Here is a 16,694-nt window from a genome sequence, read left to right as displayed (position 1 = left end):
TCTCACATGGGCATAACAAGCAGGCGAGCATTATGTTTTTATCAATTTATCTTCTGAGGATAGGATAAAAGGTCCCCGGAGCACAAGCATGCTGTGTCATTTGTGATTCGGCTGCTGTCACATTTCTGAGATTTGCCAGATTTCCTTTCCATTCTGCTGTAGCTTTCTAAAGTGGTTCACCTACAAATCTTTGCAAAATTCTAACAAAATGGATCAGTCTATACAAACATTTGCTGTGTACAGTTTTGGTCTCCTTACTTGAGAAAGGATATACTGGAGAGGGTGCAGAGGAGATTCACTAGGTTGATTCCAGATTGGGAGGGTTGGCTTACGAGGACTGTTTGAAACTTAGAAGAATGAGGGGTGATCTTATAGAGATATATAAGATTATGAAGGAAATACATAAGATAGAGAGGGTGTTTCCACTGGCGAGTGAGACTAGAACAAGCTGACAGGCCTCAAAATACGGGGGAGCAGATTTAGTTGAGAAGGAACTTCTTCACACAAAGAATTGTGAATCTGTGAATTCCTGTCCAGTGAAGTAGTTGAAGCTACCTCATTGAATGTTTTTAAGGCAAGGATAGATAAATTTTTGAACAGTAAAGAAATGAAGGGCTATGGGAGCAGGTGGGCAAATGGAACTGAGTTCATGAAAAAAATCAGCTATGATCTTATTGAATGGTGGAGCAGGCTTGAGGGGCCAGATAGTCTATTCCTGCTCCTAGCTCTTACATTCTTATGTTCTAACATTGACATTTACAGCAGATATTGGTTTTGAAATTTCATGGCCATTTGGCATGTTGCCACTGTATTTATTTGAGGGGGCAAAGACAGGGGGGTTTGGGCTGAGTGTAGAGGCTCCCTGAACATCAGACACCCTATTGACCCAGGCCTTCACTATTACCCAGCACACAGATACATAGAACATAGAACATTACAGCGCAGAACAGGCCCTTCGGCCCACGATGTTGCGCCGACCAGTTTTTTAAAAAAAAAACACTGACCCACTAATCTAAACCAATCCCTTTTCGTCCATAAACCTATCCACAAATCTCTTAAACGCCCCCAAACTAGGCGCGTTTACAACCGCAGCAGGCAGGGCATTCCAATCCCTCACCACCCTCTGGGTAAAGAACCTACCCCTGACATCCGTCCTATAACTACCACCCCTTAATTTAAAGCCATGCCCCCTCGTGCTAGCATTCTCCATCCGAGGGAAAAGGCTATCACTATCCACCCTATCTAAACCTCTAATCATCTTATATGTTTCAATAAGATCCCCTCTTAGCCTCCTTCTTTCCAGCGAAAACAACCCCAAATCCCTCAGTCTCTCCTCATATGACCTCCCCTCCATACCAGGCAACATCCTGGTAAACCTCCTCTGCACCCTCTCCAAAGCCTCCACATCCTTCCTGTAATGTGGGGACCAGAACTGCACACAGTACTCCAAGTGCGGCCGCACCAGAGTTGTGTACATTTGCAACATGACGCTGCGACTCCTAAATTTAATCCCCCTACCAATAAACGCCAAGACACCATATGCCTTCTTAACTACCTTATCTACTTGATTCCCAACTTTCAGGGATCTATGTACACATACACCTAGATCCCTCTGCTCCTCCACACTATTCAAAGTCCTCCCGCTAGCCCTATACTGAACACATCTGTTACTCCTACCGAAATGATACTGCAGCTTTCGCATCGGGGTGTCCTGACTGACTCAGCAGTAGGTGCAGAATATGACCAGATCCGTGCATAATTAAAAATAGTTTTTAAAAAAGGATTCTCCCACAAAAGGAAACAATCACACTTCATTTACAGCCCTCAGCATCCCTTCCCTTACTTCACACCCCCACCCCTCATCACAGCCACTAGCCCTAGTTGCACCATCTCATGTGGGCAGTCCACAGCTGCTGCAAAACCAGGTCGACCAGATGCATTGTTGTAGGTGTCTATCACGTTGGAGCATTCAGCTTTCTGGAGTTCAGTAGGTTATGGGTTCAAGTCCCACCGCAGAGAGTTGAGCACATGAGCTTACAATTCTGAAAGAATGTTGCACTGTCTGTGGTGCCAGCGTTCAGGTGAAATGTTAATCTGAGAATGTTTACCCTCTCAGATAGATGTAAAAGGTCCAACCTTGCTGTCTATGGCAGCTCACTGTGTGGAAATTGGCTGGCCACATTAAAGTAGTGAGCACACTTTAAAAAGCAGTAAAGCACCCAGACGATCTGATATCAAGAAAGCCACTGGACAAATACTTAGCCATTATTTTTCTTACTTCACTGACGTAAGTAGATGAAGGGAACCCCGCTCCTCAACACTTGCTTCCCTCCTCCCATCCACAGCTTCTTCAGTCGCCACAAAGTTTAGTTGAATCAGTGGGGGCAGGGGCTGTAGATTTTCAAGGTGTCTTTCAGAGCTACTATGTACAAATCTATTGAGACAGTGAAGCTTTTAGTCAGAAAAGCTGCAGTATTAACACCAAATTAATTTCCATGTTGTGGGACTTCTGTTTTTCCACTAGAAGTTTAATTTTCACTAAAGTTACCAAACTACACCCTCCTCCCCCTCCCCTCCTCACACAAACAGCACTGACCCAACCAATAGGCACATTCCACACAGAACAGGCCCTAATTGGCCCATCCAGCAGATATCGCATTTTTTCAGGAATGTTGGCTGAAGTAAGTTTCACAGCCATTTCACTCCTGCCTCATGCGTGCACCCAGTACTCATGAAATTCAGTCCCTTATGTCCTCTGCACACCTTCTTAACTTTGTGTCATCAGCAAATTCAGAATCGTACATGACAGATGATTAGTGGGAAGTGTTCACAAAAGGATTTAGACTGATATAGGACCAGTTATATAATTAAGAACAAGAGTTGTAATTGCCAAAAGAATTTTTACTGACATGCAAATCCTCTTCTCCTGCTCCACAATGTAACTCAAATGTATAATTGGAAACATTAAGAAGCTTTGAATAATTTTTCAAATGATTTGTTTGCTTCAAAAATGATAGCAGTGAACTGAGAAGGGAGTTAATAGTGAGCTAAGCAATGATGAAGATAACCCTTTCAACACTTACCTTTCAACCAGAGAAAAGCAACAGAAAGTTTCTCATTTATCTCTCCAGTATCATTTAACCAGATCCATGCAGCAGATTTCTAGCCAACAACAGCCATCATAGCTCCCGACCCTGCCTTTCGCATTGCGGGTTATCCTATCCTTTCCAATCCACCCCTTCCCCTGACCTGCCCTCTCCAACGTACCCCTTGAACCTACTCTCTCCAACCCACTCTCCCCAGCACCTCTCCCTGGTCCACCCTGTCCATTGCACCAAGCGCCAAGACCTACCTTGTCTGATACCCCAACAACATTATCCCTCCCACACACCAAACTCCTAAATCTCTGACACCCCTGACTTACAACCGCCAACACACCAAACCCCCAACCCACCCTCTCCTACCTCCTGACCTACTGTCTCCAAACCACCCATCCCAATCTAACATTACAGACACACCTCACCTACTCTCTCCACCACCCCTCCTCCATCTACAGACCTACCCTCTCCAACACCCCTCCCCCGACCTACCATCTCCATGAGCAGGCCACTTTTCGCGAGGTTCTTTAGAAATGTATTTCTCCACTCTGTGTCTCGCTCCATATCCCCCGTCAGTTTCAATTTCTGGTCCTTTTCACAGGCACTATCCATACTTTTAGCTCTCAAGCCCTCTTTCCAAACAAGGACAAAATCTGAATAAATGCATAAGAGCACAAAAGTGTTTTAATACTTCCTTCTCTGGGTCAGATCTGGACCAATTGCTAAATTCTTACAGCAGGAGCAGCAAAGTGAAATGGTAACATGATTAGTTGGGACTGAAATGTGAACATGGCAGAGCCAAGAATTAAAGGATATCTCTCAGACTGCATTGAGTGAAATGATTTGGGGCAATCTCAATCAATGTTGAGCCAGTGCAGCTCCAGCATCTTAAGCTGCCCAGAATTGACCACCGGATGACAAACATATCAATCTCATTGACCTTACAAAGGGTGTGCTGGTTTGGAAAATACATCACAGAAATGTTTACCTGAGACTAGAAATTAGAAAGCATTCTCAGGGCCAAAGGGAAGGAGTTATTCTCTGTATCTCATGTGTGGTTCCTTATCTGGGTATGATGGATGGGGCAGTGTTGAACAAGACACACCTAACCCATGTTATAACAACATGGAATAATCAGTGGAATTTTCACTACATGCTTCAATTTGAACCCTTCCCAAATTTAAAGCGGCAGAAAATCAATCTCCCCAAATAAATTTGCCAGTAAATGAACATGATAAATTCAGAGGTCTAAAACTCACCAACTCTGGTTTTTCCATCGCTGAAAAAGTTTTTTTCTTCTTTCTTTGGATTTTCTTCTATTTCTTGGAATTTATTATTGGCCTAAGCAGAGGAAGGTGAAAAAGAGTTCAGCTTTAGGATCGGAAAGATGTCCCAATTTGGATAGGAGCATTGCCTTTGAACTTTAAACTGTGTGTCAACTGTGTGGCTCAGCTGCTACCTTGTGACCTTCAGACTCAATTGCTTCATTGCTCTTTTCTGATAAGCTGCCTATATTTTGGACTCCATAAATTTCTGCTGCCTGTGCTCTAACTTGCACTAAATCCCATCCACCCATAAAACCCTTGGCTTACTCACTCACATTGGCCCAAGGTCAAGCAATGCCTCAATTTTAAAATTTATATCCTTATTTTCAAATCCCTCCATGGTCTCCCCCTTCCTCATCTGTGTAATCTCCACCAGCTCCACAGTTCTCCAAGGTGTCTATGCTCCTGTAAGTTTTGGTCACTTGGTCACACACATTCCTGACTTTCATCATTCCTCTATTCTACTGCCAAGGTCCTAAGTTGTGGAACTCCCTCTCTAAAACTCTCTGCCTCACAATCTCTCTTTCTTCATTTAAGGTGCTCTTTTTGACCAAACTTATGTGGCTCAGTGTCAAATTTAGTTTGATCCTGCACCAGTGAAGGACCTTGACATCTTTTATTATCTTCAAGCCTGGGGAGAAAGTGAGTTAAGAGTGGGGGACAATGGGATAAGTCTTGATTTCAGACGAATGGAGGACAACCAGAAAAATGTAAGGAGAAGCAAAGACTGTCCATAAAACTGAATGAGGGTGAGAAAGAGAAAATGGAGGCAAGAGGGTCAAATCAACTACAACTTGCATACTTATAGCACCTTTAACATTTTGGCATGATAGAACATCCCAAGGAACTTTACTGGATTGTGCAATGAAACATTAGGCCAATGAATCAGGTCTTATTCAACCAGCTAAAGGAAATAAACATGGTAGAGAGGCAAGTAAGTTTAGGGAGGAATTCCAGAGGTCAGGGCCTAGCAGCTAAAAGCATGGTCACTGTTCAGTCATAGTCACAGAATTTTACAGCACAGAATGAGCCCTTTAGCCCATCATGTCTGCACCATCATGTTAGCGCCTAACTATTCAAATTCCATTTTCCAGTACTTGGTCCGCAGCCTTGTATGCAATGGTGTTTCAAATATTCACCTAAATACTGCTTAAACACTGTGAAGGTTCCCTACCACCTTTACCATCCTTTCAGGCAGCGTGTTCCAGATTCCTACCACCCAGAAGGAAAAATAAAATCAGTAAACTGACATTTCTTCTATCTGTGACTTTGGGGACGTTGTTCATGTAGCTTTAGAGATGTATGGGCTAGATTGCCCATATCTCTTTCCATTCTATATCACATCTTCCCTGAAGAGTATATGGATGTTAATTATTCACTCTGCAGCTGCACTTATCCAAATTAAACATGATTTGTCAGTCACAAGTCCATCCAAATTTGCCTGATTCGCAGTCAAACATCATGTACAGCCCTGGCACAGGTCTTAGTATAATTTGCAAATCATGTCCCCAACTCTAGTTCATCAATAAAAGTAGTAAAACATACATTAAAAGTAAAAGCAACAGTAGGTTTCTGCAGGATATATTGCTGATGGGTGTCTGAAGAGATTCAAATCCATTTATGGTTGCTTTTTGCTTAGGTTCTTCCAGATAGTTGTCTATTCAAATCAAAATGTTGTGACTCAAACCAGAGGTCCGAACTTACAGGACAGACCTTTTTTACAGGAACTTTTGAAAAGTCTTCCCTCATTCACCATCTTGATAGTTTTGTCAAAAAAGTATCAAATTTGTAAAGCATAATCTCTTAAAAAAAGAAACATTTTAAGCATCCCTAACAGATATCTCAATTAGCTTATTATTTTTATTTATTATTAGTGTCGCAAGTAGGCTTACATTAACACTGCAATGAAGTTACTGTGAAAATCCTCTAGTCGCCACACTCCGGCGCCTGATCGGATACACTGAGGGAAAATTTAGCACGGCCAATCCACCTAACCAGCATGTCTTTCAGACTGTGGGGAGGAATCTGGAGCACCCGAGGAAACCCATGCAGACACAGGGAGAACATACCATCTCTACACAGACAGTGACCTAAGCTGGAAATCAAACCCATGCCACGTGCCGCCCCACCGATCATTGTAGGTGATGCATTGACCTCAATACACAAGGATTAGCGAATGGGGGAAGAAAACCAACTAGATTTCCCATTCATAATGATTAGCCACTGGCCCATGGCAGAATATGTAGATGTTGGAAGAGGATTGACCTCTATAGTGATGCCCTTGAGTTTGGAAAAGCTTGCAGGAGTCACTGTCAAGTCTCACCCATAGAACCAGAGAAAAGTTACAGCACAGAAGGAAGCCATTCAGCCAGGTCCATGCCAGCCCAAGGATATCTTGGTGCTCTTTCTAATCCCATCTTCTGCACCCTGCCTATAGCACATAAGGTGAAGAAAATGAAAATTGAGGTTACTGGAAGCAGGAGGGTGCATGGTGCACAGCTTGTATAAGCCCACTTGCACACAGAGTACAAAAAAAATAGAAAGAGCTCGGAGTTGGGTGTTGATTCGGGTTAATGATCACGATAAAATAGAAAATCTAGAAATTTGAATATTAGGAGTGGATCAACCTGGAGCAGTTAAAACTCCACACATATTCTGCCAAACCACTTTGAAAAAAAACTGCGTACTTAGCTAAAAGGACTGACACCTTGAAGGCTGTGGAAAATTTGAAACATTAGGTAAAACACATTACCCACCTCCTGCTTTTCCATGTAGATTTCATTGTCAGTATCGTCCTCCTCATTGTCCAAGCTGCCATAGTACTCCCCCTTCGCATCTTTGGCTACAATGAGGTTGATGACATCATTCTCCTCATTGCCTTTTGTTTTCAACATGGTGTTTCAGCAGTGCGTTATCTTTTTCGGAAGCTGATGTCCAGTAATGACCCTGCTCAGAAATAAACAAAAGTCACTGAGCATTTGAAGAGAATTCTCCACAGATGTGGTGCAGGTCCTTTGTCTTTTCAGGAGTCTATTTTTTTAAAAGATTGTGAACAACATTATTGTGCGTTCACAAAACACGTTTGGAGAATTACCAGAGGATCAGAAGACTGGGACAGGGAATTTAGGAGAGGTTACTGCAATAGGTTGAGGGCAGTGTGATGTGGCTCAGAGTAACAAGGGATTTATTGCAAACAGTAAGGCTGGTATTCTCCCATCCCGCCCACCACTGGAACTTTAGCAGGCAGGTTGCAGACAATGTGAAACCGCATTGACTGTCGGGAGGGAATTTCCAGCTTTTAAACCAATGCAGCTGGAGAATTCCATCCTAAGTACTTACAAATGGTCAGCCATTGTACAACTCTCCTCCCTGACTCCAGGGTATGCGCCCTTGCTCCCAATTGGTTCAGTTACCTGCCTCATTACCACAGTTACCAAAACAAAATTGGGTGAAAGGTTGAAATAAGGAGGAACTATGGAAGAACGTTGACGAGAAATATCTGGGCTCTTTTGGGAAGGTGTTCAGAAGGGATGTGTTGGAGGTTTTCAAAATAATGAAAGATTGTGATCAGACACATCAGGAAAACATGTTTTTATTGTCCAGTGAGCAGTATATCGTAGCCATAAATTTAAAATCATCACCAACAGTGCACAGGTGAGGAGATTTTTTTTTAAATAGAAAGCTGGTAAAACATGCTTCAGTCGTTATCACCCTCAACTCTGAGTCAGCAGGTTATGAGTTCAACCACCACTCCAAGATCTGAGCACAGAGATTCAGGCTGACATTCCAACGCAGTACTGAAAGAGTGTGGCACTGTCAGAGGTGCCATCCTCCTGAAGGGTTGTTAAACCAAGGCCCCCTTCAGATGGGTATAACCAATTCCATGCCATGATTTTGCAGAAAAGAGAAGTGATCCCTGGCCAATATTTATCCCTCATTCAATCTCACAGATTTTTGATTGTCGGAGCTTACTGTGCACAAATTGGCTGCTGCATCTCTTACATTATGACAAGGACTCCCTATGATTATTAAAATGAATGCAAAGGCAGTGGGAGGTATTCTCCCACCTTCCTGCAGTATCTTTCTTATGGCCAGAAGCAGCATACTGTTAGCTAGCGGTGGGATTTTCCAGTCCCGCCACTATCAATGGGATTGCATGGGACATGACAGGGGTACAAAAATTAAAAGTATGGTGAACACTGAACAAGTTGCTGTGAGTATTAATTGACTTATTCCCCTCAGATTGATTCAGCCCCACAATTACCATATCTTCCTTATTTTACTTCATTCTTTCAAGGGATATGGCTGTCACTAGAAAGGCCAACATTTATTGCCTATCCCTAAATAGAACACCACAGTGCAGAAAGAGGCCCTTTGGCCCATTGAGTCTGCACCGACCACAATCCCACCCAAGCCCTATCCCCACATTCTTACATATTTTACCCACTAACCCCTCTAATCTACACATCTCAGGACACTAAGGGGCAATTTTTAGCATGGCCAATCAACCTAACCTGCACATCTTTGGACTGTGGGAGGAAACCCACGCAGACACAAGGAGAATGTGCAAACTCCACACAGACAGTGACCTGAGCTGGGAATCGAACCCAGGTCCCTGGAGCTGTGAAGCAGCAGTGCTAACCACTGTGCCGCCCACTAAATACCCTTGAACTGGGAAGCTTTCCAGGCCATTTCAAGGAGAAGTTTAAGAGTCAACTGCATTGCTGTGGGTCTGGAGTCACATGTAGGCCAGACCAGCTAAGGAAAGCAGATTTCCTTCCCTAAAGGATATTAGACAACAAGATAGGTCTTTACAACAATCAATGATGGCTGTTATGTTCCTCATTACTGATATTCTCTTAATTCCCAATTTATTAATTGGATTTAAATTCCACCACCTGCTATGGGGGGGATTTGAACCTGTTTCCCCAGAGCATTGCCAGTCGCGTATCACTAAACCACCACCTCCCTATGTATACTTGTTTTGTTTTCACCAGTGAATTTCAGCAAACATGGAGAACCGTGAACCCTACGTTAAATTGAAATATGTCAGTAAGTACCGCTTTAATTAAGCAACTGGTAGATGGTAATTGACAACCTGCTTCTCACAAAGAAGTTGTGCACACACAGCTTAATGTGAAGTCACAAGATTGGTGCCAGCTTATCAATGTGCTGACATTTTTCTACATCTTAACATCCAGGCCCTTCCCCTCCTGATATGGAATTTCACTGCTATCAAATAAAATTTGTACCTCATACTCTTGAGACCAGATAAAGCCTTCAGAGATTTGTTCAAGATATAGCGAGGAAGTCTACCTTCTGCAAAATGGCATACAGACTTGCTGAGTGATGCATGGCATCAGCAATTGTACATTTGCTTATCTTACAAATAATTCACATATACCAATCACAAGTATACCTTTGTTCTGAAATCATTGATATCCAATTATAACTAATATTCTGATTACTTCATTTATGTCAGGTGCTTATAGTTACTCATTTACTGCCTCTTTTTGCCTGTCTAATTATAATGAATAATAATGAAGTACATCTAGTTGTCTATTCCAGCCAAACATCCACACCTGCTACTATGGCTACCACCTTTTCTTTATCAGACCCTCTTGTTCCCTGGTCAGCTTGTTTGTGTTGCCTATCAGCAAGTGTGGGAAATATGCTGAAACATCCTCACAGCAGTTTCCCAGCGATCTATTAGATATTTAATGCACAGAGGATCTCTACAGCATTCAATGATTTTTAATCCCTTCACCTCCCTACTCCCCTCATCTGCATCCAAATTAGCAATACTTCTGGTAAGGGAGCCCATTTTCCACAAGTATACTCGATCAAGCCCCTTCACAGCTTCTATCAGGTCACCCCTCAGCTTTCTATAATCTGGATTAATAAAACACAGCCTATTCAGCCTTCCCAATAGTTAATAGGACATGGTTTCTCACTAGTTGTTGGGGATTCCTGAAGTAGATCACTAATGGTTATATATTAATATGTGAGAAGTCATGGACGCTCCTGGTGTCCTAGACAACCACACGTGCAGGAAGTGTCACCAGCTGCAGAACTTTGAGCTCTGGACTTTGGAGTTCAAGTGCCAGCTGGAGACGCTGTGGCCCATCCATGAGGCTGAGTGCTGCGTGGATAATAAATTCAGAGAGATAGATAGAGTAAACAGAGGTAAGCTATTTCCTATAATAGAGACACGTAGGACAAGGGGCCATGGACTTAAGGTGAGGGGGGAGCGGTACAACGCAGATATTAGAGGGAGGTTTTTCACACAGAGGGTTGTGGGGGTATGGAATGCTCTGCCAAGTAAGGTGGTGGAGGCAAACACGCTAGAGTCATTTAAGAGTAACTTAGACAGGCACATGACTGAGTTGGAGATGGGTGGATATAGAAGAACCTTTTAAATAAGGGTCATTAGCATTGGGGCATCCCTGGTAATGTAAATGGGTATAGTATGATAATAATGTTTTTTCTCTTTTCATTCACAGGTTTTAAGTCAGTCCACCTCGTGTCCAACGAGGGGCATACACACGATGGGTCGTACTGGGGCCGCTCTTGGTTGTTTGAGATTGGCCTAGTGCTTCACGTCGTTAGTGTGTGCCTAAACTGGACAAGATACTGAGCAAGACGACAGCCCAGTGACTATCGCTGATTGCTGTGCAGACACATGGATTTGGGCCGGTGTCTGTGGGAGTTTGTGCGTTCTCCCCGTGCTTGCGTGGGTTTTCTCCGGGTGCTCCGGTTTCCTCCCATACCCCAAAGATGTGCTGTTAGGCTGATTGGCAGGAATAAATTGTCCCTAAATCAGTTTCCCTCAATCTGGATGGCCATAAAACATTAGATAGGGGTCGTGGGTGGAGAGGGGGACTGGTGGTGTTGGGATGGCGGCGTGGGCTCGTTGGGCCGAAGGGCCTGTTTCCCGGGCTGATTTTGTTCTTTTAAGTTGATCTTTCTGAACACTTTTTAGTTATGATTGTAACACTATATTCTGTACTTTTTCCTTCCCTTCTCTATATATGGTATGCTTGTCTGTATGATTTGCAAGAAACAATATTTTTCACTGTATGCTAATACATGTGACAACAGTAAGTCAAATTTGCATACAGTTTCTGCCAAGAGTTTCCATATTTAGATTTTCAGTTAGTGTAATTTACCAGGGGTAGCTTTTGTCGGAATACCTTTGTATTCATCTCATGTGAGTGAGGAAATAAGGTAAAGGAGGGATGTCAGGCAAGTAGGATTGCACCAGGTTACACCTGTCTTTACCCTTGACCCCAGATCTTGAGAGAGACCTAATGTTATAATCCAGAAAGCCAGTTGGTGAAGGATAGCACTACAGCCAACCATCACACTGCAGTTTAGGAATCTGGAAGCAAAGAGGGGATGCAGTCCAGGACAACCAGGTAGGTAGTGCAGTGGTTCCCTGGGGTCCTGCTCACCAATCAGTTTTCCAGTTGAATACCGACAAAGATGTTGGTTCCTCAGAGGAGTGCAGTCAGAGCCAGGTTTGTAGCACCACAGGCAGCTCTGCTTGTCTCAGCCAAAGGAACTCTTCAAATACAGACAATAAAAATAGAACAAAAAATACGCAAGCTTATAAATCAAATAAAACATCTAATAAAGAACATTATTACTCCAAACTTGGGGCCACACCCTGAGTAACTCCAAACACCCCCCAATTCCCAACAGGTTCTTATTTATAGTGAGTCAGCTGGCCATCACATCATTCTGCAATTGGTTCCATGGTTTATTGGGTCAGCTGACTCTTAAAGCTTGTTACGATTGGTCACATTACATCCAATACAAAGTTGTCACAGGTTACATTCTAACACTACTGCACTGGAGGGGAGGAAGAAGAAAGGAAGAGCAATAATGATAAAGGATTCATTAATTAGGAGAACGGATGGGCATTTCTGTGGTTGTACATATGACTCTGGGATTTGATTTGATTTAGTATTGTCACAAGTAATGGGATACAGTGAAAAGTACTGTTTCTTGTAAACATACAGACAAAACATACTATTTGTAGAGTACATAATGGGGGGATGGAAAGCACAAGGTGCTGAATATAGTGTTATCGTCATAGATGGCATGTTGCCTCCCTGGTTCCAGGGTCAGGGATGTCACAGAGCAACTGCAAGAAATTCTTCTTGGGGAGGGTGAACAGCTAGAGGTTGTGATCCATGTTGGTATCAATGACTTAAGCAGGAAGGGGGAATGAGGTCCTGAAAGCAGATTTTAGGAAGCTAGGAAGAGGATTGAAAAGCAAGTAATCCCAGGATTACTCCCAGTCCCACGTACAAGCAAATATAGAAATAGGAGAATGGAATGATTAAACACATGGTTGGAAAGCTGGTGTAGGAGGAAGGGCACTGATGCTTCTGGAGAAAGTGGGACCTGTACAAGCCAGACAGTCTCACTGAATAGGGCTGGGACGAATATCCTCATAGGGAGATTTACTAGTGCTGTTGGGGTGGTAGGGAGTGGTTTTAAAACGAGGTTGGCAGGGAGATGGGCCTGAGGGAAAATTCAGAGCATGAAATAGGAGATGCAGATTTAGTGAGTGACTGCAAGACGGAAGCAGCACAGATTAAAAAGTGTGCAGCACAAGAATTTGGCAACGTTAGAAGGTATATATGTAAATGCAAGCAACATAATAAATAAAGCCAATGAGCTGAGAACACAGACAAACACAGGGCAGCATGATATTATTGCTGCAACAGAAACAGCTTAAGGGCAAAAATGGCAGCTAAAAAGCCCTGGATGCAAAGTTTTCCGGCAGGATAGAGAGGAAGATAAAAAGGTGGATGTGTAGCATTTTTGACTAACAAATCAATTACAGCTGTGAGGAGGGATGAAACAGTAAGTGAAGCATCAAATGAGGCCGTATGAATTGAGCTCAGTAATAGAACAGGACAGACACTCTGCTCAAACTGTACAAAGTAGTGGAAGGGCAAATATGTAAACAGATTTCAGAGTACAAAAACAATAGGGCAATAATCACTGGGAACTTCAACTACCCTAATAGCAACAGCATTACAAACAGTGTGAAGGGCACAGAGGGTGCAAAATTCTTCAACTGTGTTCAAGAGAGCTTTTTTAGTTGGCACGTAATAGGCCAATGAGAGCGGGGCACAATTCTAGACTTAGTCTTAGGAAATGAAACTGGGTAAGTGGAAGTAGCAGCAGTGGGGGACTCACTTTGGAGATAGTGATCATAACATATAATTTTCAGTGAAATCCAACACAAATTGGAGGAACACTACCTCAGCTTCCAATTAGACTTCCAGATTTAACACTGAGTTCAACAACTTCAGACTGTGACCTCCCTGCTCCTCCTTCAGCCCATTTTTTTTCTGTTTATTGTCATTTCTTCCATTGATTTATTTTTTCATCCCCTCTTTATCCTACTTTCCATCTTTTTTTCCTTTACCACCATCCCTCCACTTCCCCCTGCCCCCTGCCCCCACCTCCCCCCTGCCCCCACGCCCCCCCCACCCCACCCACAAGGGCCATCTGTTACCTGTTCCAGGTTGTCCTTTGACACAATGCTTTGTTCTGCCGTTAACACATTCTGACCTCTGTGCCTCTATCAGCAGCCTTCTTGGCCACGATCACCACCATTTACATTCCTTTAGTCTCTTTGGCCATGACATCTTTGTCAATGTCTCCTGAGCATCCATCTATTGCTGGCCCCCTAGCCAGTTCCTAGTGCTCCACAGTATCATCCCCCCAACCCAACATGCACACCAGTATAAATTTCAAAACAGAAACAAAAGCAGAAAATGCTGGAAAATCTCAGCAGGTCTGACAGCACCTGTGGGGAGAGAATAGAGCCAACATTTCGAGTCTAGTTGACCCTTCATCAGAGCTATAAATTTCATCCTATTTCCAGTTCTGTTCAGCTCTGACAAAGAGTCAACTAGACTTGAAACGTTAGCTCTGTTTCTCTCCCTACAGGTGCTGTCAGGCCTGCTGGGTTTTTCCAGCATTTTCTGTTCTTGTTTCTGATTCTAGCATCCATTCTAATTTGCTTTTTATCTAAGTGACCATAATATTGTTAGATTTAGCATCACTATGGAAAAGGACAAAGATAGAAGAGGAGTAAAAGTTCTAAACTGGGGGAAAACAAACTTTACAAAGTTGAGAGATGAGCAGGCAAGAGTGGCATGGATGCAGTTATTAGAAGGAAAAACTCTTGTCAAATCAGTGAGAGGCTTTCAAAGGGGAAAGTCTACAGGCACAGTGTAGACATGTCCCCACAAAGATAAAGGATGGCACAGCCAAATCTGGAGTCCCCTGGGATAAGATTTTCCCACCCTTCCTGCCAACAGGATCTTCTGATCTCATTGAAGCTGACTTCCTCCACATTGGGTTCCCTGGCAGCAGGATGGGCGAGGCACATAAAATACTGCAAACATTGGCAGGACTGGAAGGAACCATCAGTGGCCAACGACAATCAGCCTCCACCACCCAAAAACATACACGGGGGCACCAGAATATCCCATCTCCGGTTACTCAGAAGCACACAGGCCAAGATAAAACAAAACAAGAAAGTTTCTGACAGTCACAAGAGACCAAATACTGTGGTAAGCCTACAGGAATATAGAAAGTATAGGGGTGAAGCAAAAATGGAGGGGATATGAAAAAATATTGGCTTGTAAAATCTAAGAAAATCCTAAGATGTTTTATCAATACATTAAGAGCAAGAAAATAATTAAGGAAAATTTAGGGCCTATCAGAGATGTAAATGGTATTTGTAGCATGATTCAGAAGATGTGATCAAGGCTGTCAGTGAGTAAGTGTCTTCATTAAGGAGAGGAATGACTCAAACATTCTAGTTAAAGGGATGAGTGTGAAATATTAGACACAATAAGCATAGTGAGAAAGAAAGTACTGGAGGGACTGACATCCAAAAGGTTAATAAGTCATCAGGGCTGGATGGACTGTATCCCAGGCTGTTGAAGGAAGCCAGAGGGGAAATAGCGGAAGTTCTGAGGACCATTTTCCAATCCTCATTACGTACAGGTGAGATACCGGAGAATTGGAAGTCTGTGTCATTATTTTAAAAAGGTGCAAGGGATAGGCCAGAAAACTATAGACCGATCACTCTGACTTCATTGGTGGGTAAATTATTGGAAACAATTCTGAGAGACAAGATAAACTAGCATTAGAAAGGCATAGATTGATCAGCAATAGTCAGCATGGTTTTCTTGGAGGAAGAGCTTAATAGTTTTTTTTTTGAGGAAGTAACGAGGATCGATGAGGGGAATTCAGTAGATGTTGTCTACATGGATTTCAGTAAGGCAGTTGCCAAGGTCTCACATGGCAGACTGGTCAGAACAGTGAGGTCTCATGGGATACAGGAGAAGGTGGTGAGTTAGATCCAAAATTGACTCAGTGACAGGAAACAAAGGGTAATGGTTGATGAATCTTTTTGCAAGTGAAAAACAGTTTCTAGCACTGTTCCAAGGGGCTTAGTGTTGGGAGCCTTGTTGTTTGTTGCATATATTAATGACTTAGATTTGAACAGAGTGGAATGATTGGGAAATTTGTAGATGACATAAAAATTTGCCATGTAGTTGATAATGAAGAGGACATCTGTCAACTCCAGAATGATTTTTATGGTTTGGTTGAGTTAGGGTTAGGATTAGAGAACTGGCAAATCAAATTCAATCTGGAAAAGTGTGAGGTGAACAAAGCAAGGAAATACTCAATCAATGGCAAAATATTGAGAGGGGCTGAGGAAGTGAGAGACCTTGGAATGGCAGCTGGACAGGTGGACAAGGTGGCAAAGAAAGCCTATGGAATGTTTTCCTTATTGGGTGAGGTATTGAATACAAAAGTAGGAATATAATGATGGAACTATATAAAATGCTGGCTAGGCTGCAGTTGGAATTTTGGGCATAGTTCTGGTCACCACATTATAGGAAGGATACAGTTGATCTTCTGAAAGTATGGTGGGGATTTACAAGGATGCTGTCAGGCCTTGAAAACTGTAGCCATAGCAGAGATTCAGTACACTATGGTTGTTTCCCTTCAAACAAAAGAGGCTGAGTTGTGACTTAAATGAGGTGTAAAAATTATGAAGGGCCTAGACAGGGAAAAAGCAGTAGGAAGACTCACAACACCAGGTTAAAGTCCAACAGGTTTATTTGGTAGCAAAAGCCAAGAAAGGCTTTTGCTACCAAATAAACCTGTTGGACTTTAACCTGGTGTTGTGAGACTTGTCACTGTGTTTATCTCAGTCCAACGC

The 16,694-nt window shown here is 42.9% G+C and overlaps 1 protein-coding gene across 2 annotated transcripts in view; it reads right to left on the bottom strand.

Annotated features, from left to right (window-relative positions):
• The window catches only part of LOC145340863 (anoctamin-7-like), a 136,245-nt gene that overhangs the window by 98,585 nt on the left and 20,966 nt on the right, over positions 1 to 16,694 (bottom strand). For both annotated transcript variants that reach the window (XM_080185329.1, XM_080185330.1), the window contains exons 2-4: positions 7,180 to 7,369; positions 4,358 to 4,439; positions 3,591 to 3,751 (exon numbers count right to left, since the gene is read on the bottom strand). In XM_080185329.1, the coding sequence (XP_080041455.1) occupies positions 3,591 to 3,751; positions 4,358 to 4,439; positions 7,180 to 7,317 (381 nt within the window). In that variant the 5' untranslated portion in view covers positions 7,318 to 7,369. The remainder of the gene's footprint in view (positions 1 to 3,590; positions 3,752 to 4,357; positions 4,440 to 7,179; positions 7,370 to 16,694) is intronic.

Source organism: Carcharhinus amblyrhynchos, chromosome 3, assembly GCF_965287045.1.
Source record: "Carcharhinus amblyrhynchos chromosome 3, sCarAmb.v2.hapA, whole genome shotgun sequence".
NCBI classification, from domain to species: Eukaryota; Metazoa; Chordata; class Chondrichthyes; order Carcharhiniformes; family Carcharhinidae; genus Carcharhinus; species Carcharhinus amblyrhynchos.
Note: the sequence above shows the minus strand (reverse complement) of the source record. Positions and strands in the feature narration are given on the sequence as shown.